Consider the following 23,438-nt stretch of genomic DNA (forward strand, 5'->3'; position numbering starts at 1 on the left):
TTGTCGGGATTTCTGCAAGCGGGTTTGAGAACAGGATACCTCTCCCCCACACATGGAAGCCCTTTAAGCTTCCTTCCCCAGCCCAGAAGTCCTCCCCATCCACTCCGTCCCTCCTCCCAGGTCGAACTTCAGGTGGGGTCTCCACAAGTCTGTCATATTGTCCTTTTATTGTATACAGGTTATAAAGACTAGACTCCCACGACCCCACCCCCACCCCCTCCTCCACAGGGTCCCAAGACTGTAGAGGCCCCAGGAACCCTGATTAACAGTGAGCTTCCCCCTTTTACACCCGATTCTACACGCGGAGACTGAGTCAGAGCCCAGGTTCCCCAGGGTTAAGGCTGACGAGGGTTTTTGCCCTGGATTGGGGGCCAGAAGAGATCTGGTTTGGGGTTCTTCCTGTGGCCACCATCTGCAGTTAGGGTGAAGCAGGGCATGTGGCTCAGGAGAGGTGGAATGGGTGGGGGAAGTGTCCCCAGTACACAGAGGGGAGAGTCTGAGAGCCGCTGAGGCAGCGCTGGCTTCAGAGACAAACCTGGGCATCCAACTGGCTCAGAGACGCCAGTCTCCATTGATGAAAACAGTGACTCTAGAATGCTTTGAATTGGGCTCCAACCAGTGGGAACGAGTATTTAAGGCATAGAACAATGGTGTGTGTGTGTGTGTGTGTGTGTGTGTGTGTGTGTGTGTGTGTGTGTGTGTACAAGTTCTAGCTCTTCCTCTCACTTCCAAAGAGGACCCTCTCTGCAGGAAAGCCACCCAGGAGCCCGGGGCTCTGGCCTCACACACCAGCAGCTGGAGATAGGAGCCTCATGTCATTTTAATAAACCCCATCTAAGTACAGGTGTCTTTGTCTGGTACATGTAGCTGTTAGAGCCTCAGGGTGACAGGTAGCCCTGGGTTTGAGGCTTCGAGAGTTACAAGGGAGGTGACAGTCATGGCTATCTCTCTGGCTTCCCTGAGGCAGGCTACCTAGGCCAGAAGCCCTGCTTGTGGCCAGCCTCTCATTTGCCAGGAAGGGGCTTCTGGTCCCCTGCCCGGCAGAAATGCCATTGAAGCCGCCACTCTGTGTTACAGCCTCTGTCCTCGTCTTGCTCCCCAGGTCGGTACCTCAGCCCTTCTATTGTGAACTTAGATAGGGAGGGTCTATCTGGGTGAGAGCAGGCAGGTCCCTGGACTGCCTTGGATGGAGAGGAATGCCCTAGTTTGGGGCAGGGGTGACCCACCTGGGGCCTGAGAGTGTGTGGAGTGACTGGGGCCTAGGCTGAGATGTTCTGAGGGGTCATTGTCAGGGATCATGGTGACCTCACCGGCAGGCCAGTGGGGGAGGAGATAGGGGGGAGGCCAGGGGTGGGGAGACCCTCAGATTTTTATCTCCGTCCGGAAGGTCTGCTGGACATGTTCTGTGTGGGGGTGACGCCGAGCCCGGATGGTGAGGCTACCATCCTCTCGTAGGGCCGAGGTCACCGATGTCGGGTCCACATCCTCTGGTAGTTGGCACTTGTGAGCAAAGGTGTTCATGACTGTGCCATCAGCTGCCAGCTGGGGGACAGATAACAGGTCAGGAATGGCTGCCTTAGCCTCACCCCAAAATCAAGCCAGAGTCTCTTCTTTGCTCTCTGTCTTCAGTTATCCCACTGTGTGATGAGGGGTTCAGCTATCAGGGTACGAAAGATCTGGCCAGGGGTGTTGGGGTGCCCAGGATCCCGGGGCTGTGCAGAGGGGCTCAGAGGCCTTCTTAGGGGTCCCCAGGGAAGCTGGGTATAGGATGGGGCTGGGTGGTGTTCAATAAGGGTTGAGCTTCCACAGCAGTGACTGGAAGTCTGGGACTCTTGAGCCATAGTGGGGAGATGACACAGCTGTGCCCTCTGGCTCCCCAGGCACCCTGAGTGTCCACATCAGGGCCCCCGCCCTCCCCCACGAGCAGCCCAGCACATAGTGTTCAGTGGAGCTGGCTGGCTGAGTCACTCTTGGGATGTGGGGCTGGCACGTGCGGCCAGTGGCGCAGTCCTCGAACCCCTGGCAGGGTTTCCCAGTGTCCAGCCTGAGTTAGGGGAGTTGGCCAGGCTTGGGGGTGGCAGGAAGGTGTTGGTAAATAGCCTCTAAGAATATTTAAGAATATCCTTAAGCACAGGCTTAAGAGCTGGGACAGCTGCTGTCTGTGCTGGCCGTGCTCCTCTGATGATCTAGGTACCCTGAGACTCCAGGTAAGGCACATATGGTGGAGGGTGGATGTGACTCAGCTTCAGGGCATTCTGCTCAGCCTCAGTCCCAGTATGGAGGTGCCAAGACAGGACCCAGACTTTTGGCTCTGGGATGAAGGTGAGGTAGAGATATGGTAGGAATGGACCGTGCTGCCCAGGTTGGGTGTGTCACTGCCACCTCCTCTACCCTGTGCCAGGGAGCTGTCCCTCCTGCACCGTGGTCACTTTCCACCATGGTGACTGTCCTCATCTCCTCACCCCCCGTTACATCTCCATCACTCAGGTTCCTCTCTGACCTCATCCCAGGATCCCTTGCCCATCCCTAGAGAGTCCTCAGGTGCCATGGCATGGTCCCCAAAGACAGATTCTGTGACCCTTAGGTTGGAAAGGGACTGTAAAGGTCTCTGGCCTGTGAGCCCACCGAGAAAGGGCTGCAGTTTGCCCTGGGTGTGTACAGACAGGGAAGGAACATAAGTCAGGGTACAAAGTCTACAAAGATAGGGGGAAAGTAGGGCCCAGAGACCAGGCTAGACCAGGCAGAGTGCAGGAGCAAAGGTGCGGACCCTGGGCCGGGCCAGGGGCCAGACTCACCTTCTCAGCCCGCACCTCGATGTGGTTGTTGAAGGTGGTGACGATGATGTCTTCAGGGGAGAAGTCTCTCATGTCCACTGTAAACTCGTAGGCGTCCCCAAGGGTCTTGATTTTTCCTTGGCCCCCAGGACGGGCTGTGGGCAAGGCTGCTATATAAGCTGGGCACCAGGCAAGCCTGAGCCTCAGACCCTCAGGGTCTCTGCTCTTCTCTTGGGGAAATGAGTGACTCTCCCAGACAACAGCCCCTCTCCTCACATTTGCAGCCTACCTTGTCCCTGAGGGATGGAGTGAGGTGAGCCTCACGCAACTCAATCTGTGTCTACACAGGCAAGTTCCCCCTTTAGCAATTTGACCTGGAAGCTCTGAAGGGCCAGCCGCCCCTCAGTCCCAGCGCCAGCCCTCCAGGGCTCCCATTATGACACTGGCCGTATGAGACTCTTTGATTCACATCTCACCCCTAGGGTCCCAGGTAGTCTACCTATATCGTAGCCACATCTGTCTTGGTGGCCAGGTCTACCTTGACAGCCACATATGGCTGTGACCCATGCGGCACCTATGTCTGGCAGGTGGGTGGCCACAGCATGCTTGGCGATAGCCTGGAGCAGATGTCCCCCACCTGTGGCCCTCCCCTCCCAGCACTTGCCTGGGAAGGCCAGGGGCTCCGAGTGGGGCAGCATGAAACTGCCAAAGTCGTCTGAAAACATGCTCAAGGACTTCTCCATGGGTGGGTCCTGGGCTGGAAGGGCACGGGAGGCCGAAGAAGAGGAGGAGGAAGAGGAGGAGGAGGAAGAAGAACGGAAACTTCTCTCCGCTCTGAAGGCGGAGGAGGTCCGATGGCTCATCCACAGGCAGCGGGGGGCCCTGTCCAGACGGGCAGGGGCTGGGCTGGAGAAACGAACGGGTCCAGGCCTCCACGGAAGCGTGCCGGGGCCCCTGACTGCCAGCGCTTTATAAGGCCCAACTGTCCCTGGGCTCGAGGCCAGCCCCTTGTCTGCTGGCTAAATTTAGACCTCTTCATGGCCCAGAGGGGCCTGGAAATCTTCTTGGGAGAAACGGCTCTGCTGACAGCCCGACACAGGAGGGCAGGGTTGCAGGGCTGAGCTCACCACCTGGCACTGTTAGCCCAGAGCTCCAGCCCCAAGGGCCTCTGTACCTGCCAGGGCAGGGGGTGGGTCCTGCCCCCAGGACTTTGTGGTTTGTTGGTCCCCTCGATAGCCTGGGACCCTCCTCTCCTCTTGTACTGTGCCCCCCCAGGATCTGTGCCTCTCTTATTAGACTCCTGAGGAGAGGGTATATACATGCAGGTACCCCGAGGGATTCCGAGGCGCTCCAGGTCCAGCTATCTCTTAGGGAAGGCTGAGAAAGCCCAGGGAGGGGAGATAGAACGTGTGGGTGACCCCTGTCATCTGCCACGGGGACTAGTGACTCTTTACCTGATCCCCATTCTCAGGGCCATAAGAGGCAGAGGAAAAGAGAGCTGGCTGCTGGAGTTGAGGCTGTGGGGGTGGGGTTGGGCCCCGCTTCAGGGAAAGAGCAGATAAAGAAAGGTCTAGGGGGCAAAGTTGCTGGGAACAGTCTGCTCGCTCTACCTCAGGCTCAGAGTTGATGTCTGCCCAGCATCCTAGTCACATGATTTCACAACCAGGTAAAGGAGATCACTGACAGGTGCCTTAGCTCCTGGCTTCCACGATGTCTCTGGCCATTGCTGTCCCTTCCCAGCAGAGCTCTCTTTGATCTTACGCAGCTCAAAAAGAGGAGCTTTTAGGCCAGGTTCCAGACCAGGAAATACAGCCTCCTAGGAGGGGAGGGCTGAACCTAAGTACATCGGAATGGCTGCAATTCCATCCAGATGTGCTAGACCCCTTCTCCAGGGGGCCCCCCACCTGGCCCCCCACGTCTGTCTGTCTCACCTCAGTACCGGTGAGCCTCTGAAGCCTTGCCAGACACACTTCAGCTGAGACTGGTAACACAAACTAAAGTAGCAACAGGAATCCGAGAATCTCCTCTCTTCCCATTGACTTTTGAGTAGAAGCCCGGATTCTGATGCTGGGCAGGAGGCAGACGCCTGGGGAAGCTCTCAGTTCATACCTTAATTTTGGAGTACGCTCCTCCAAATCTTCACCTTCCCATAGAACCACCTCCTCTCGCTCTCCCATGGAAGCCTCTGTTTTCTCCAGCCCGCACAGGGCTCCTTCTGTTTAGAGTCCCCCAACAGCTGGCAGAATGACCATTTTTTGTGATTTCTGAGGCCTCTGTGGTTTCCCCTCATCCCTAATCCTGAGGAGGTTCACCTGTCTTTCCCCATCAACCTGCAAGTTCCTGAAGGTGTGGGGACCACCCTTCTTGTCTTTGACTCCAGCTGCATCCCCAGTGGTTTGTGAAGTGAGAACAGGACTGGGCACAGCTGGGGGCCAGAGTAATGGCTGGAGATAGAGGGCTCTGTCACCCCCAGATTCCTGTTGCTACTTTAGTTTAGTTTAGCTGAAGTGTGTCTGGCAAGGCTTCAGAGGCTCACCGGTACTGAGGTGAGAAAGACAGATGTGGGGGGCCAGGTGGGGGGCCCCCTGGAGAAGCCCGCCAGGGAAACAAGAGCCACCAGCTAAAAGCAGACACGCTGTCACTGTCACGGTGCTGAGGGCCTGAGTCACTGCCGCTGGGTGTCAGCTCGCTTTACTCCCCCACGCCCGCCCACCATTCCCCCTCCTTTCCCCACACTCCTGAGCAGTCATCCACATAAATATTGAGTGCTGGCTTCAGTGGCCAGGCAGGACCTGGAAAGGTCACCAAGGTCATTCTCCTGACACCAGACATGTTTCTCTGCCAGATCCCAGAGACGGGAGGAGTTTCAGAGCCGATCTGGTCCATAGTTGGGTGTGGTGGGACATGCCTGTTGCCCCTGGAGGATCGGGAGTTCAAGGTCAGCCTTGGCTTCATAGGAAGCTGGAGGTCATTATTCCTGAAACCCTTTTGAAAAACACCCAAAACAATAGCCGTGAATAGCCTCTCCAAAGCCCAAGGAGCATCACGGAGAGGGGATGGGAGGATGGAGGGAGGTGTGTGGTGGGGTGCTGTCATCTGTGTATGATATGACCTTGCAAGCATGACTACACAGCAGCCATGGCTGTCTGCGTGGGGCCTGGGGAAAAGAGGAACCTTTGCATAAAAGCGGGGTGTTAGCAGGAAGGAGCATAGGGGTGGGGCAACAGAGAATCTCGGAGTGGGGGGAAGGCAATCTCAGTGGATCGTACACAAGTATGAGACTGTCAAAAACAAGAACCTCGAGCGGGGCGTGGTGGCTCATGCCTTTAATCCCAGCACTCAGTAGGCAGAGGCAGGAGGACTTCTGAGTTCGAGGCCAGCCTGGCCTACAAAGTGAGTTCCAGGACAGCCAGGGCTACACAGAGAAACCCTGTCTCAAAAAACCAAAAGAAAAAAAAAAAACCAAAAAACCCAAAAAAACCAAGAACCTCAGGGGCTGAGAGGTGGCTCAGCAGGTAAGAGCACTGGCTGCTCTTCCAGAGGACCAGGGTGTGATTCCCAGCTACATAGTGGCTCAGGACACTCTGTAACTCCAGATCCAGGCGATCCAATGCCCTCTTCTGGTTCCACAATGAGCACCAGGCACACATGTGGTGCACAGACATATAGGCAGGCAAGCATTTTTACACACAAATTTGTATACATACATACATACATACTTCAAATCAAAATTCCCAAAAAGATGATGGTTTAGTCCCTTACATTTGGGGCATCTTCCTTTCTGGGATCATTTTCACAAACGCAGGTGCTCCCGACCATTCTGGTCTGACGAGCTGCAGAGATACCTCAGCATACTGCTTTTGCTGAGGACCTGACTTTGGCTCTCAGCACCCACAATAGCAGCTCATAACCACCTCTAACTCCAGTTCCAAGGCCTCCAACACCATCCTCTGACTCCTGTGGGTACTACACTCATTCACCCACACATAGACGCACAGTTAAAAATAAAATAAGTGAGTGAGTGTTTTGTCTGCATGTATACTTGAGTACCACATGCATGCTGTGGGCCCATGGAGACCAGAAGAGGATATTGGATCCCCTGGAACTGGAGTTATGGATGGTTGTAAGTTATCCAAGTGGGGGGCTGGAAATCGAACAGGGGTCCTCTTCAGGGACAAGTGCTCTTAACTACTGAGCCATCTCTCCAGCCCAAAATAAACCTGGTGATTGGGGGCTGGCGAGATGGCTCAGGAGGTAAGAGCACTGACTGCTCTTCTGAAGGTCCTGAGTTCAAATCCCAGCAACCACATGGTGGCTCACAACCACCCGTAATGAGATCTGATGCCCTCTTCTGGCGCATCTGAAGACAGCTACAGTGTACTTATGTATAATAATAAATAAATCTTAAAAAAATAAGCCTGGTGATTTAATAATAAATAAATAAATACATACATACATACTTACTACAGTGTACTTATGTATAATAATAAATAAATCTTAAAAAAATAAGCCTGGTGATTTAATAATAAATAAATACATACACACATACAAACATACATACATACTTACTTCTGAATGGACTTCTGAGGACCAGGAATTCTTTGCCCTCAGCTCCAGCCAGCCTGAAGGCCAGAGTTAGGAATCTGTTTACAGAACACCTCCTGGGTGATGTTTGGGCCTGGGAGACTTAGGTGAATGAGGCAGGCAAGCCATGCCACAAGACTCATGGGACAGAAGTGACCAAGGACCCAAGTGAGGAAGGAGTTGGTGGCAGATCCACTCTGGCTTCGGAGCTGTCCTAGCCCGATAGCTGCCTCTGCGGCTCCTGGCACTTAGGCATAGGAGGAAGGCCTTCTTGGGGTAGGGGAATGGCAGGTAGGGTTAATGCATTTGAGAGGGTGTTACCCTGGCAGTCCTGTCTCAGCTTCCTGGTGCTCCCAGTGGGGTGTGGACATGTGTGGTCGGCTAGTGCTAGCTAGCTGCCCAGTACCGGAGACATGTTTGGGTTGTCAACAGAACAGCTAACCATCTGTTGATAGGTGGGTGAGGGGATGGTGACCCTGGCTGTGCAGAACAGTAGGCTCCCACCCACTTCGACATCATGAAAACATAGCTGCTCCGATTTTGAAGTGACTGGGGTTAGTGGCAGTTAAGAGTCTTGGATTTTAACCAGTCACTGGAAGAGTGGCAGCTTTGACTGCAGAAGCAGGGGAAGAGGGGGAATTTACCCCCCCCCTAGATTTTCCTCTTCTTCACCTCCTCCTTCTTGACACAGGGTCACACAGACCAGGTTTCACTCCAATTTGCTCTGTAATGGAAGATAAGCGTCAACTTCTTTTTTTTTTTTTTTTTAAAGATTTATTTATTTATTATATGTAAGTACACTGTAGCTGTCTTCAGACACTCCAGAAGAGGGCACCAGATCTCGTTACGGATGGTTGTGAGCCACCATGTGGTTGCTGGGATTTGAACTCTGGACCTTCGGAAGAGCAGTCGGGTGCTCTTACCCACTGAGCCATCTCACCAGCCCAAGCGTCAACTTCTAACCCTCCTGCCTCTGCCTCCCAAGAACTGGGGCTTCAGGCATGTGCTCCACACTGAGCTCAGGCAGTGTTGGGAACCAAACTCAGGGCTTCACATATGCTAGCGAGGCACTCTACTAGCCCAGCTGCATCACCAGCCCCCATATCTTCTAAAAGTGGCACTGGGCTCACATTCTCTATATTGTGGCTACTGCCCTACTAAAACCTTGGGAGCTCAGAAATGGGACAGAAGACAGACTGGGCCCGAGCTCAGGCTCTGCTGTGACCATCGGTAAGAGATGACATCTCTCTGACCTTCTATCAAGCATCGGCAAAGTGGTGTCATTACTTCAACTCACAAGCATGCAGAGGCCATACTGAATGGCAGAACAGTGCTCACATGCGTGTGCACGTGTGTGGGGGCACGCACACACACACACAGACACATGCACACGAAAGCACAAATGCACACACATAAACATATATATGCACACGCACACATACACACATATTTACACACACACCTAAACATATACATACACACATACACAGACACATAGGCACACACATATTTACACACATACACACCACGGTTTTCTGAGATATAGATGCTAAAAGTTCATTCATTTCCTTGCCAAGCCCTGGCAGCCTCCAGCCCTTCCAGTTCACCACTCTGACCTTCCTCTCCACCCCTGAACAAGATGAGACTGTCAATGTGAGCTCAGAGAACTGTGTGCCCACTCTGGTGTCGGGCAAGCCAAGGTGGGAGACCCGGCTCTGGCCCTCAGCAGCTGGGGTCTGAGTGGCAGTGGTTTGGGGTACATGCCACCACTCCAGATGGCCTCTGTGATCTTGGACAAGAAGCCTTGCAGTTCTGAGATGCTGGATAATGGGCCATCTTCCCTTGGGGCAGTTCTGAGCACTGTGGGTAAGCCAGCAGTGGTGACCCCATTACTGTGAACCCAGGTGCCTTCTGTTGAACCCCCCTCTTTCCCTCTCCTCTCCTACTTTGGAACCCGCTTCCATATCGAGCTGAGACCCTAAATCCCGAGGCTCAGCCATAGCAGAGGACCGTGATTAACCTGCGTGCTCAGCAGCTCCTTTCCCAGGCTCAGACCCCGGGAGTCCCCAGGGACCTGCAGCATTGGAGCATGCTCCATAGTCTGCTTGCTTTCTTGTGTGGGACAGCCCCTCCTGACTCCTCAGCAGCTTCCTGGTCAGTCTGTGAGTTCTGGCCAGTTTCTCAAGGACATTCTAAATGGCTTCCTTAACCCCAGGAGGGGAGGGGAAGGTGTTGATTGGTGGAGGGCACACCTGTCCAGGTGTACGAGAGCTACAAACAAAGAAGCTGTGTTGGAAGAGGGCCTGTTGGGGCTTCAGCAGGGCACACTGACAGGTGAGGAGCAGGTGGGTGCTCGGGGGGTTGGGGGGGGAACACGGATCTCGAATAGCATCTGCCAGGGCCAGGCCAGACACGGAAAGGGAGGGTGTGGGACCTGAAGCATTTGCCCCCAAAGACCTCATTCAGGACTTGGGGTCTTCTGGCCTCCTGAGGAACACAGAGTTCTGAAGGATGGCCATAGGGCATCCCAGCTGACCACGGGGACGGGACGGCACAGGGCCAAGGCCATCCCTGCACTCTGAGCAGGAGAAATGGCTGAGTGTCTCAGGGGCATAGCAATAGGAGTTAAACCAAGGGAAACAGTTCTGCTTAGGAGATGTAGACACGGAAAGACACCGCACAGAAGTAGCACCTTGCATGTAAGACATAGAAGAGCCTTCCAGATACCATGCATGCACACAAAATCCCCATGGGTCATGTGAGTGAGTGCTCACCCACTGCACATGCACACGTACACACATGTACATGCACACACAGCTTACCCACAGCAATGCACACATACACATGTGTATACACACACACACACACACACACACACAACCCACAAAACCACAGCTTTCCCTTTTACTTAAGAGAGAGTACACTGGAATGTCCTAGCAGTGGGGCACAGGCACATAGTGGCTCACCAAGCAACTGTCCACCTGTCCTCAGAGAAACCATGGAGGAATTAGTGGGGCTTCGTGAGGGCTCCTCCAAGAAGCCAGTGCCCCTGCAAGAACTCTGGGGGCCATGCCCACGCATCCGCAGAAACATCCAGGGTAAGAACCGCCGCCCACCCCTCCCCTGCAGAGTTCCATGGAACAACACCAGCCTTGCCCCCCAGGCCCAAGATCAACCCCCCCCCGTTTTAGTTTGCTCCCAGATGACACTCTTAGGTGGCTTGGCGGAAGAGTCTGTGTACCCATCACTTTGAATCTGTCTTTGTAGCCAGAGAGTAAAGAAAGCAGGGGCCCCAGAAAGAGGCAGAGTACAGGCCCAGGCACTGGGGGCTGCAGGGTGGGGGCATAGCCAGAGGAGGTGAGCTTCGAGGCAGGGCTGGAAGCTGGTGATGGGGGGTGCTCTCTAGGATGCAGCCCCTACCCAAATACACACTAGAGCTGCCATGCCCAGCTCTTCCATGAAACCACTCATAAGTGTGGTCACCAGTGTGGGAGGAGACGGAAGGGAAGGTCAAAGGCCTTGTGCAGGGCCACAGGCATGGTACCCATAGTGCCACCACACGTACCTGCCACAAACCATGTTCGATCCTCGTGTAAGGCAGAGTCCCTCGTCATTACTTTGATCTTTGGCCCTGTGGTCTCTACCCTGTCTGGCCTGGCCCTCCCTGTCCAGAGTCTGAGCAGACCCCAGGGAAAGAGCTGTGACCCTAGTGTCCTGTCCAGGGGGCCTAGAGTGGCTGAAAGAGCGGCTGTTCCGTGTGGGTGAGGACTGGTACTTCCTGGTGGCTCTTGGGGTGCTCATGGCTCTGATCAGCTATGCCATGAACTTTGCTATCGGGCGCGTGGTCAGAGGTAAGACCTCCATGGCACGCACAAGGCTCCAGGCGATGGGATTCCTATACATGCCTGGGATATCAGCTGAATCGATGCGGGCAGTGGGATGGGGATAAGGCTTTAGGTGGCCAGGCCCTTACTTGGCTCTTGACTTGCTGTGTGTCTTTAGGCAAGCTCTGTGCCCTGCTGGTCTACCCCCCAACCCCCATGTCATCGCATCTGCATAGAGAGGGTAAAGCCTCTCTCTTCTAAGCTTGGCCACCCCTGTTCCTTCTCTCCCACCTTGCTCTCGGCTCAGTGATCCTTGAACCCAGTCACAGTTTCTCCTCCACTATTCACTGGGTGACCTGGCCCTTTCCTAGTCTGTAAGTGGGCACCATAGTATCTGCCCCCAGGACTGAGGCTCTGGGTGGCTCCTGACTGCTGGACATCTCTAGCACACAAGTGGCTGTACAGGGAGATTGGAGATGGCCACCTGCTCCGGTACCTCTCCTGGACCGTGTACCCCGTGGCTCTTCTGTCCTTCTCCTCCGGCTTCTCACAGAGCATCACGCCATCCTCTGGAGGTGAGTCATGGTCACCTGGTCTCTGGACCATGGACAACCTGTCTTGTCCTGTAGTCACCAAAGGGTCCAAAGCTTTATACATCCTGTGTGGCTTGAGGAAGGAGGCAGGGGACAGTAACCCCACATTAGTGCTGGGGAAGTGAGCTTGGAAGAGACAAGCCATTTACCCAAAGTCATACAGGGAGACGGGGAGAAGGGGGACCAGATGGTCACCAGCTCCATACCACTTCCCTGGGCTCCCCTGGGCCAGCAAGGATTGGTTCCCCTTCAGGACTGTAGCCAAATCTGCTCAGCCTCTAGAGCTGCCTCCAGCTACAGCAGTGGAGTTTGGGGAATCTTTTTTTTTTTTTTTTTTTGGTTTTTCGAGACAGGGTTTCTCTGTATAGCCCTGGCTGTCCTGGAACTCACTTTGTAGACCAGGCTGGCCTCGAACTCAGAAATCCGCCTGCCTCTGCCTCCCAAGTGCTGGGATTAAAGGCGTGCACCACCACGCCCGGCTGAGTTTGGGGAATCTTGAAGGCCCATCTGACCCCCAGTTTCCTCCTCTGGCGGCTGTTATGAATCCATACGGAGCAGGAGTCTGCTTTGTGACTTTCCCTGAGGAGACACAAACCTGTGCTTATCTCACATAAAGTGCCAACCGCAGACCAAAACATTGACTCCACCAAAGTCCAGGTTAATGAAGCCATGAGTTTATTGGGCTTACAGAGCATGGAAGAGGAGTGAGTTACAGTAGGCCTCTGAATCACCAAAAAGCCCATCCCAGCATGGGTGGCAACTGTTGAAAGGCAGGCCTCTGCTGACTGTAGGAACGTTGCCTCTTCCTTGCTATTGTTGCTGCTGATACAACCTTGGGCACGAACCTTGTAAATCCTGTAAGTTTCAGGAGTTTCCTGTGCCTTGTGAGTTTCTTCCTCCCTCCCTCCCTCCCTCCCTCCCTCCCTCCCTCTTTCTTTTCTTTTCTTTTTTTTTTTTTTTTTGAGACAGGGTTTCTCTGTGTAGCCCTGTCTATCCTGGAACTCACTCTGTAGACCAGGCTGGCTTTGAACTCAGAAATCTGCCTGCCTCTGTCTCCCAAGTGCTGGGATTAAAGGCATGAGCCACCACTGCCCGGCTTTGATTTTTTATTTTTATTTTCATTTTATCTATCTATCTTTATATCTATCTATTTGGTTTTTCAAGACAGGTTTTCTCTGGGCTGGAGAGATGGCACAGTGGTTAAGAGCACTGACTGCTCTTCCAGAGGTCCTGAGTTCAATTCTTAGCAACTACATAGTGACTCACAACCATTTGTTATGGGATCTGACGCCCTTTTCTGGTGTATCTGAACACAGCAACTGTGAATTCATATACAATAAATAAATAAATCTTTTTTAAAAACCAGGATGTCTTTGTAGCTTGGCTATCCTGAAACTCTATAGACCAGGCTAGCCTCAAACTCATAGAGTTCTGCCTGCCTCTGCCTCCCCAGCGCTGGGATTAAAGGGGTGTGCCATCACCGGCCTGGCTTATTTCTTGAATCTTAAGGAGCCTCTCCCCCTGGTCTGGGAGAGGTTCCATTGAAAAGTGCCCTGCAAGTGCTTGTTACACAGGCGCTAAAAGAATTAATGCAGACTCTATCTCCCTCTGTCCTTTGCCCACCTGGACCAGGGTCTGGGATCCCTGAGGTGAAGACCATCTTGACCGGAGTGGTCCTGGAGGACTACCTAGACATCAAGAACTTCGGGGCCAAGGTGGTGGGCCTCTCCTGCACCCTGGCCACAGGCAGTACCATCTTCCTGGGAAAACTGGTATGGACATGGAGGGCCTGCCTCCCACCTCCCATCCTGTCGCCCCACCTTGCCTTCTGAATTCCATACCATGCCACAGCCTTGGAAGCCCAGTCTCAGGGGAACACATCCAGGTCCCTGAATGTGACAAAAAATATCTCGGGACAGTGGAGGGCTAGGACAAGGATTTGATGCTGGGCCATTCCTGCGCGAGGCTTGTACTGTTCTTTCCGAAGGCCTTAAGAAGAAAGAAGAGGAGGAGGTGGTGGTGGAGGAAGAGAAGAGGGGATGCGGTGGGGGGGGGGGGGAAGAAGAGGAGAGGAGAAAGGGGAGGGGGAAGAGGAAGGATGGAAAGGTAGGGTCCAGCTTCCCAGCAACGCCTCACTGCCGCCCCCTGCAGGGCCCCTTCGTGCACCTGAGCGTGATGATCGCGGCTTACCTGGGCCGCGTGCGCACCAAGACCGTCGGGGAACCTGAGGTGAGGGGCACAGGCTTGGGTCTCTTAGGGGAACGGGTATAAAAGATCAAAGCCCAGGATGCTGTTCCTCCCAGAGCAAGACCAAAGAAATGGAACTGTTGGCCGCAGGAGCAGCAGTGGGTGTGGCCACGGTCTTCGCAGCTCCCATCAGCGGTGAGAGCTCCCTCACCCTTCTGTACTCCGTGTCCTGCAGCCAGGGGGATAGAGGTCCTCCTGAGTCGCGTGTCCCCTAGGTGTCCTGTTCAGCATCGAGGTCATGTCCTCTCACTTCTCCGTCTGGGACTACTGGAGGGGCTTCTTCGCTGCCACCTGCGGGGCCTTCATGTTCCATCTCCTGGCGGTCTTCAACAATGAACAGGGTGAGCACCATATTGGGATCTAGTCTCCACTCTCTCGTTTCTTCTTCCATCTCCTTTCAGACCACCCTCCTCTCTCCTCCGTTCTTCTACAGTGGTTCCCAACCTTCCCAATGCTGCGACCCTGAATGATAAAATGATTTGGTTGCTACTTAATAACTGCAATTTGGTTACTTTTTAAAAAAAGATTTATTTATGTATATGAGTACATTGTACTCTTCAGACACACCAGAAGAGGGCATCGGATCTCATTACAGATGGTTGTGAGCCACCATGTGGTTGCTGGGAATTGAACTCAGGACCTCTGAAAAAGCAGTCAGTGCTCTTAACCGCTGAGCCATTTCCCCAGCCTGTAACTTGGTGACTGATATGAATCAAAATGTAAATATCTGCGATGCAGGGTATCTGATATGTGACCCCCAAAGGGGTCAAAATCCTCAGGTTGAGAACCTCTGCGGTGCCTAGAATTCCAGGGAAATTTGGGGTTAGGTCAGAAACCACCCCCATCCTTGCCCGAGTTATCTAAGACTGGGTTAGGGTGTGGAAGGCTGGCACAGGATCCCCACTTTCTTCCTTCCTCAGAGACCATCACCTCCATCTACAAGACCAGCTTTCCAGTGGACATACCCTTTGACTTACCAGAGATCTTCTTTTTTGTGGCCCTGGGGTGAGTGGGGCCTCAAGCCCTGAAAGCTACTTTCAACCTGAGGTGGCCGTGGCCTCACCAACACCTCCACTTCCAGGGCCATCTGTGGCACCCTGAGCTGCGGGTACAACTACAGCCAGCGGACTTTCTTATTTTTCCTCAAGGCCAATGGGTTCACCTCCAAACTGCTGGCTACCAGGTGGGCTGGACCCCCTCAGGGACCACCCCACTTTTGATCTTCCTAAAGTCCCACCCCTTTCACAGAACCCCTCTTTCCACGAACCCTCCAAAGCGCTACCTATCTGATCTCACATGAAGCCCCCTGTCAGGTCAAGCAGTCACAGCTCCACTTCTGTGAAAATGAATCTCCCTGTGTCCCTCCAACCCATAGCCCCTCTCTGAGCCCTGCGCCCCCTCCTCTCCATCTCCTGCATACTTGCTTCATTGTCTAGGCCAGCAAGGCCCATCTGGGCTTGGCTTGTCCTTCCTCCCGGTCTCTTTCTGCCTTCATCTCGCCTCTAGTCCCATCAGGTCTCAGGTCTCACTTTATCTCTTTCTTTGTGGGGTCGGGGGCATCTGGTAGTTTCCTTGCTGCTGTCTCTCCCTTCTCTGTATCCTTTCTTCAGTGTGAACCCCAAGGCTGTGGGGAAGGAGAAGAGGCAACTCCAATGTCCCTTCTCCCACAGCAAACCCTTGTACTCAGCCCTGGCTGCTGTGGTCCTGGCTTCCATCACGTATCCCCCTGGTGTGGGCCACTTCATGGCTTCCCGGGTAAGGGGAACAGAGCTGGGTGATAGCAGTGGGGAACCCTCATTTGTAGTCCCTGTGCTGTCCCTCAAAACCCACTAAAGAAAATGCCCATGGGTCACTTTTCTGCACACGAGGTTGTAGCTGCACCATGGCAGAGCCATCCTTAGGGTCCCTAGCTGGGGAGGGTTACTGTAGCCAAAGCTCAGATGGGCAATGGGACAGAGGTGGGCATGCTGACCTACCTGCCACTGCCTCGGCCCCAGTTGTCCATGTCGGAGCATTTGGAGACACTGTTTGACAACAACTCCTGGGCACTGATGACTAAGAACTCGTCTCCACCCTGGGCAGCGGAGCCTGATCCCCAGAAGCTGTGGTTGGAGTGGTGTCATCCACAGTTGACTGTCTTTGGGACACTCGTCTTCTTCCTGGTCATGAAGGTGGGCAGAGTCATGGCAGGTCCTGGGGGAGATGGGGCTGCTTTCTGAATTAAAGCTTGGAGCACCCCCTCCTATGTCCAGGTCCCTGATCTGACCCTGGCCCACTGTGTACCTCAGAGACCCTCCCAGCCTCAACTCTCCTCCTCCCTGCCTTCATCCGAGAGGTTCAGGCTCACTATGCAGACCAGGCTCTTCCCTTATTCTTACAAAAATCGGTGTGTATGCGTGTGTGTGTGTGTGCGTGTGTGCATGTATGTGTATGTGCGTGTGTGTGCGTGTGTGTGTGCATGTGTGTTTGTGTGTGCGTGTGCATGTGTGTGTGTGTACACATGTGCGTGTGTGCATGTGTGCGTATGTGCATGTGTGTTTGTGTGTGTGTGTGCATGTGTGTGTGTGTGTGCGTGCATGTGTGTGTGTGCGTGTGCATGTGTGTGTGTGTACACGTGCGCGTGTGTGCAGTGTGCCACAGTGCGATGTGGAGCTCAGAGGACAACTTGCAGAAGTTGTTTTCCCCCTTGTGGATTCCAGTGCAAAAGCAGTTACCCTGCCCCTTCCTACATTCTTTGAGATGGGATAGTTGATCTTAAAGAGCAGGCTGAGAGAGAAGAGAGTGACAAACCTGGAATGTGCTTGCGCACAGTAGGTGCTTTATTACGGCTTGGTTCCCTCATCTCTAGAGGCAAATGCTGCCGTGGGTTCCAGCCTGAGCATCCTTTTCTCTAGGAACCTCCCCCGCCCCCTGCCCCCCCCTCCTGTGTTGCTTCTAACTCTTGCTGTGTGGGTACCACCCCCCATAGTTCTGGATGCTGATTTTGGCGACCACCATCCCCATCCCTGCTGGATACTTCTTGCCCATCTTTGTCTATGGTAAGACTGGAGTCCTGGATGTCTGAGAGGGTTTGGGGGCATAGGACATGACTTCCGGTATCATCTCCCTCCCAAAGTGGTACCAGGGATGGGGTTGGGATGAGGGCCTAAGGGGTCAGGTCAGCCTGGTTGCTTCATTCATCCTGAATCTGTGGCAGGAGCTGCCATTGGGCGCCTCTTTGGAGAGGTTCTATCTGTCGCCTTCCCAGAAGGCATTGTGGCTGGAGGCAGGGTCAATCCCATCATGCCCGGGGCCTATGCTCTGGCAGGTGAGTGTATCTGGAGCCAGCAGGTGAGTCCCCCCCCCCTCAGTAGGCCCCTCCACTCCCTGAGCCCTACCACCCCCCAAGCCCGCTTTCTCTTCGTCTTCCTTCCCATCCCCCACGTGCTCTGCACCCTCTCCTCTCGACAAGGCTAGAACCTTCCAACAGTTGTGGTGTGTGCTCTTTGTGCACTGCTGAGCCTAACCATGGTCGCACTGTGCCTACCTTGCCCTCTGGGGGAGCCTGGCTCCTGACCTGGGACCCCCCACACACACACCTTGGCTGTGTCCCTGCAGGTGCTGCTGCGTTCTCGGGGGCGGTGACCCACACCCTCTCCACAGCACTGCTGGCCTTTGAGGTAACTGGCCAGATCGTTCACGCACTGCCTGTGCTGATGGCTGTGCTGGCGGCCAACGCCATCTCTCAGAGCTTCCAGCCCTCTTTCTACGATGGCACCATCATTGTCAAGAAACTGCCGTACCTGCCGTGGATCCGTGGCCGACAGATTGGGTGAGCCTCGGGCTGGCTGATGATGCCCAGGGTGGTTGGGGGTGGAGGGACTCCTGGAAAAGCCCACCACAGCTGACCTTGAATAAGGGTGGTAGGGCTGATACACATCCGCCCTCTGGTCCCCAACAGATCCCCACAGCCCATGAGCTAGATGAAGAAGCTAAGTCTCTGCCAGGCAAGGCTGATAGGAAATGAGCAACAGACAGGAGGGGCCCCGCTCTTCCCCTCCCCTGCTCTGATGGCTTCCTGGTAGCTGTCCCACAAATGGGCTCTGAGACCCCACCTTGATCGGATTGTACCCTAGTATCTTTGGTCCCAAAGCGGCACATCTCAAAGGCTCAAGTGTCACTGAACACAAGGTCCAGCTCCAAACCAGCCTCAGTTTCCTAGTCCTTAGTAGGTGTGGCTCCCATAGCTTCTTTTTCTAGAACCTATGGGTTCCTCTGAACCAAACCCATCCTTGGGAATCACAGGTCTTCTCCCAGCAAGGCTCCTTGAGATGACCCTGTCTTGCCCAGGCCGGTATCATCCCATTTCCAGGCCTGACTGATGTCTCCCTCTGCCCACAGTTCCCACTCCGTGACTGTGGGTCACTTCATGAACTGCGCCCTCACTACACTGGCCAAGGACATGCCCCTGAAGGAGGTGATCCAAGTCGTGATCGCCACAGATGTGACCCAGTACCCCCTGGTGGAGACTACAGGTATTCCACAGCCATTGAGGAGAAGGTGGCTGTCTGGGAGGAGGCTTTGGGCTTCCCCCTGCTTCCCTTTAAGGGCCTGTGTGTCAGGGTAGCAAGGGTAAGCAGGGTGTTAGATCTGTCCCTTAATCGAGACTCTGCAACTGGGTAGCTGTGTGACCCAGGGCAAGTCTCTTAATTTCTCTGAGCTCCAGTTTCTTCGTGGAGAAAGTGGACCCAATAGCCACTTCTCCTGGAGAAAGTAGGGGTGATGTGCTTAATGAAAAAGATGAGAGATGCTTGTAAGACTGCCTGGGACTGGCTCTTTGGATTCCTGGACCCAAGCCTCACGGGCTGACTCTTCACATTCCTGAGTGTTTCTCCCTCCCCCCCGCTGTTCCATTTGCCAAGATGAGCTCATCCTTTTAAAGGCAGAAGGATGGTGCTAAGTCTCAGGGAGAGACCAACCCGAGTGCCCCTCTCCAGTTCACAGAGCGTGGTCCTTAAGGGAGGGAGATAGCTCAGGTAGGGGAGGAGCTACCTGAAGCTCCCCGAGCACCTGCCCATCTGTGCCAACAAGGCAGGGTGCACACTCAGTCAGGGTAGCACTGTTGGGGCCTGTGACCCATTTGCCCTTGGACAGGCCACTTGAGCCGTGAGCAACGTGAACAACCAAGCTCACCTATATGCCCCACAGCGAGCAGAATAACTCACCTATAAGGGAAAGAACCTTGTGGTTCTCTTGGGCTCTATGACCGGCAGTGTCCTTGTGTGAAAAGTGGGAAGGGTCACCATAGGTTCCCACCCAAATGTCAGGGCCTTCACTCTCACCAATGGGAGAGATCACAGCAAACACATTTTCTACTTATTTTACATAGGGATGGCCCTTCCAAGAGGCTTCACCTCCTAGAACCAAGAATGGCTTTGGACTCCGCACATCTCCCTGGCTAGATTCCACAGCCCACCCTAGAAACAAACCACTGGTTTATTAAAGGAGGGAGGGACACTTCTATTGTAGCATTTGGTTACCAAGAGTGTCTGTGGTGGCAAGGACTGAATTCAGGGCCAGCACATGCTAAGCAAGCCCTCCACTACTGAGTGACAGCCATGCCTAGTCCCAGGGGTTTTATTTAATGGAGAAAGAGAAAATCAAGCTGGATCCCTAGTGAAGAATGGGAAGAATGCCTACCGACTCTCAAGATGCTCAGAAACTCCCTCCATGCATCCAGGCTATTCCCTGTATCCACACTAGCCCGGGCACACAGTAGGATCTCAGATTGTAGTGTACCTCTGGGTTCATTTTTCCATTGACCTGACTCAGATTTTAAACAACTGCAAGGGAAACAGAGAAGAAAGACAGCCCAGCTGTGACACCCAGATGTCAAGATGTCCATAGCTTCCACCTCTTAAGATGTGGTGGGGTTGGGGGTAGGGTGTCTTAGAATATCTGCTGCCCCACTGGCCTCCTTACCCAGCTGCACTCAGCTGACATGTCATTACGGAAGCTGAATGGTAAAGAGTAACAATTCACCCACCAGATAACCAGTGTCCTCTTCTGTAAGCTGGGTGGTAAGAAGTCTAACAGATCACACACAAGTAGTGTAGTTTCCTCAGACACCAGAGCACCTAGCATGTTCTTGGCACATAGTAGGTGCTCAGTGAATATGACTTACATTTATAATGATCTATGTTCATAATGCATCCCTCCCTCTCTCTTTGCATGTTAGAGTCTCAGACCCTGGTGGGCGTTGTAAAAAGGACCCACTTGGTGCAAGCCCTCCAGACTGAGCCAGCTTCCTGGGCTCCAGGCCAGCAGGTGGGTCCTCCTGCCAGAGGGGGACAGGATGGAGTTGGTGAGCTGGGCTGTGAACTCCTCTAACCTAGAGGAGTTCAGAGACCAAGGGCTAGAAGCTGATGGCTGGCCCAGGTCCCAATTGTCCTTTGCCCTACCCCCAGCCCTGTCTGCAGGATATCTTGGCTAATGGCTGCCCCACCCAGCCAGTGACACTGCAGCTGTCCCCGGAGACCTCCCTGCATGAGGTAAAGAGAGAACTAGAGAGAGTGGGAAGGGAGGTGGAGGCATCATGAGGGAGGCTGGATGATCCCTTCTAGCAGAGACCTCATCCAGCATCTCACGTGGACTCTGGCTCCCCCTAGTGGTCAGATTTCACATTACAGCCCGCTCACCAGGCAAGGAGGCGGTATGCGGCCAGAGGGGTTGTTACAAGCATTTCCTCTCAACCCCTCTGCAGACACACAACCTTTTTGAGCTGCTGAACCTTCAGACGCTGTTCGTGACGTCACGAGGCAGAGCTGTGGGCTCTGTGTCGTGGGTGGAGGTACTGGGGTCTTGAGGGCTGGGCAACGTTGAGGAGGTGGGGGCACCGAATTCCCTCCAGCCTCGCCTCCTCTAACCGTCTCCCCGCACCCCCCACTATCCTCTGTTTCTCTGTCATAGCTGAAGAAAGCAATTTCAACCCTGACCAATCCTCCCGCCCCCAAGTGAGTCAGCCTGGGGGGTCGGCAGCCGGGCGCCCAGCTGCTCAGCTGCCATGGATCTGGGATCTCTCAGCTTGGCAAGGCATCTCCACTCAGCAGAGAAGAACAGTCCATATTCACACTCCCCTCCCTGAAGGAGCTGAGAGTAAATGAAGACATCCATGTGCTCTGTGCGTTGTGACCCTTGTGCCTTCTGAGGTTGCCTGCTGCTCACCAGGAGCTTCTGAGAAAAATAAAACTGATGTCTGGAGCCATTGGTGTCCCCTCTTCTCCCTTAAGGGTGTGCAGAGTGAGGGGGTGGGGGGAACCTCCTCTCTGAGTAGCCTTCTACACCACGGTCATCAAGGCATCCCATTTTTCCTAGTGCTCCAGACTATGTACACAGGGTGATCCGTGACCCCGAAGGACTCAGCTACATGCCTGCAGATTTGATCTGTCCTCTCCCTCCTCGCCCTCAACTCAGGTACAGCGAGGCCAGCCTCACACAGCTCATCTTCTTCAACAGACAGCTCCAACCTGACCACTGGGCTCTCCAGCCCTCCCACTCAATGTGATGGGCCACTCAACCATGGGCTTTGTAATTGGGCATGGATAGCTATCAGGTGACTGCCTATACGTAAGTCCAGGACACCCCAATACCTCAAACGACCTCATGGTCTGTACCCCCATCCAGATATCTATTCATAACCCCCTGAATATTGAATGCCTTGCATCTCAAATGCCACACATAATTCAAAGGCCTGCCCATGCCCTGCCACTATGACCAATGGCTACCTTGCCTTGCTGAACCCACACCCTGCCCTCTGCCATTCCACTTCACTTAGACTCCACACCCACTTTCACACCTCTGCTCCATGTCCTGTTCCCAGAGGGCGTTCCTGTCATGGGGAATCTTGTCTTCAGAAAGGCCTTGGCCTTCACTTCCTTTCTGACCTGGTCCCCACTCCTACACCCAATCTATGAATCAACAGTTCTGAAAGGTGATGAAAGAAGAGGAAAAGGAAAGAAGGAAGGAAGGAAGGAAGGAAGGAAGGAAGGAAGGAAGGAAGGAAGGGAGGCAGATTGGCTGGCTGGCTGGCTGAGTGGTGGTGGCTCACACCTTTAACCCCAGCACTTGGAAGACAGAGGCCAGCCTGGTCTCCACAGCAAGTTCTCAGCCAGCCAGGGCAACATGGTGAGTCCTTGCCTCAAAAAACAAACAAAACACAAAAGGTTGGAGGAGAGAGACTGAGGGGAGGCACCTGACACCAGCGTCTCCCCGAACGTGGGCATGAACACTGACACACACACGTGCTTACACACAAAAAAGCGAAAGCCGGCTGCAGACACAGCTCAAGAGGAGAATGTTTGCCTAGCACGGGTGAGAACCTGGGTCCAGTCTCCAGTCCTGCTCCACTGAAAACAGAAAAAAGAAAAGAAAAACTCCTGGTTTGTTTTTGTTTTTTGTTTGTTTGTTTTTGTTTTAAGCACTTAAACTTACTCGGAAGGAAACCAATCACATTGACAAACCTACAAATAATAATTAAAGAAAAATCTAGAAATTTTTATTTTTAAAAAAGTAAAGCCAAATGGGAAGCCAGGCAGCGCACGCCTTCAACCCCAGCACCCCTGAGGTAGTGTCAGGTAGATCCCTGAGTTCAAGGCTAGCCTGCTCTACAGAGTGAGTTCCAGGACAGCCATGGCTATACAGAGAATGGAACGATCTGTAAGATGGAAATCAGAAAATACCAGTGGAAGACATTGATGAGAAAGTCCCAGTGTGGAACGGCATCCCGTGTCCATGGAATGAAAACATTAATTTGTCAAAATATCCACAATTCCAACGTTCTGAAGATTCAATTCCATTTTCTATCAAAATACCAATAATCTTCGAACAGAAAGAATTCTCCAGGGATGGAGAATCAGCTCAGAAGTTAAGAGCCCTTACTGCTTCAACAGAGGATCTGAGTTTGGTTCCACCAGCCACATCAGGGGGGGGGGGGAGGGTCATGACTGCCTGTAACTCCAGCTCTAAGGGTCTGATGACCTCTTATGGCCCCCAGGGAAACATGCAAACACACACACACTTAAAAATTAAGTAATTTTTTCCCCAGTTTTTCAAGATAGGGTTTCTTTGTGTATCCCTGGCAATCCTGGAATTTTCTCTGTAGACCAGGCTGGCCTTCAATTCAGAGATCTACCTGCTGTGACTCCAGAGTGTTGAGATTAAATAAAGTGTGCCACCAACTGCTGGGTAAAAAGGGGGTTTTTGTTGTTTGCTTGTTTGGTTGGTTTGGTTTGGTTTTGTGCTTTTTTGTTTGTTTTTCATTTTTTAAAGAAAGGAATGGGGGAAACACTCTAAAAGTTTAATGGACCCCCCCCCACCAAAGTCAAAGGAATCCTGAGCAGGAAATAAAAAGGTGGAGGAATTTAACAACGTGATCTCAA

General features: G+C 53.4%; 2 protein-coding genes across 2 annotated transcripts; one reads left to right on the forward strand and one right to left on the reverse strand.

Moving 5' to 3' along the window:
• Positions 1-703: 703 nt before the first annotated feature.
• Positions 704-3,731, reverse strand: Hspb7 (heat shock protein family B (small) member 7). The gene is made up of 3 exons (XM_021160751.3): positions 3,439-3,731; positions 2,796-2,929; positions 704-1,542 (listed from the first exon to the last, which is right to left on the reverse strand). The coding sequence occupies exons 1-3, from the start codon at positions 3,635-3,637 to the stop codon at positions 1,363-1,365; spliced, it is 513 nt and encodes a 170-aa protein (XP_021016410.1). The 5' UTR covers positions 3,638-3,731; the 3' UTR covers positions 704-1,362.
• A 5,882-nt stretch (positions 3,732-9,613) lies between these two features.
• LOC110292726 (chloride channel protein ClC-Kb) lies at positions 9,614-21,256 on the forward strand. Its single transcript, XM_021160252.2, has 20 exons — positions 9,614-9,692; positions 10,350-10,456; positions 11,081-11,209; positions 11,629-11,757; positions 13,408-13,547; positions 13,927-14,004; positions 14,079-14,157; positions 14,238-14,363; positions 14,943-15,027; positions 15,104-15,205; positions 15,693-15,777; positions 16,020-16,193; positions 16,991-17,060; positions 17,219-17,329; positions 17,620-17,833; positions 18,403-18,536; positions 20,240-20,328; positions 20,469-20,552; positions 20,765-20,851; positions 20,971-21,256. Exons 2-20 carry the CDS (start codon positions 10,357-10,359, stop codon positions 21,016-21,018), a joined length of 2,064 nt encoding a protein of 687 aa, XP_021015911.1. The 5' UTR covers positions 9,614-9,692; positions 10,350-10,356; the 3' UTR covers positions 21,019-21,256.
• Positions 21,257-23,438: the final 2,182 nt, after the last annotated feature.

Source organism: Mus caroli, unplaced genomic scaffold (assembly GCF_978045245.1).
Source record: "Mus caroli unplaced genomic scaffold, Mus_caroli_1 scaffold_6, whole genome shotgun sequence".
NCBI classification, from domain to species: domain Eukaryota; kingdom Metazoa; phylum Chordata; class Mammalia; order Rodentia; family Muridae; genus Mus; species Mus caroli.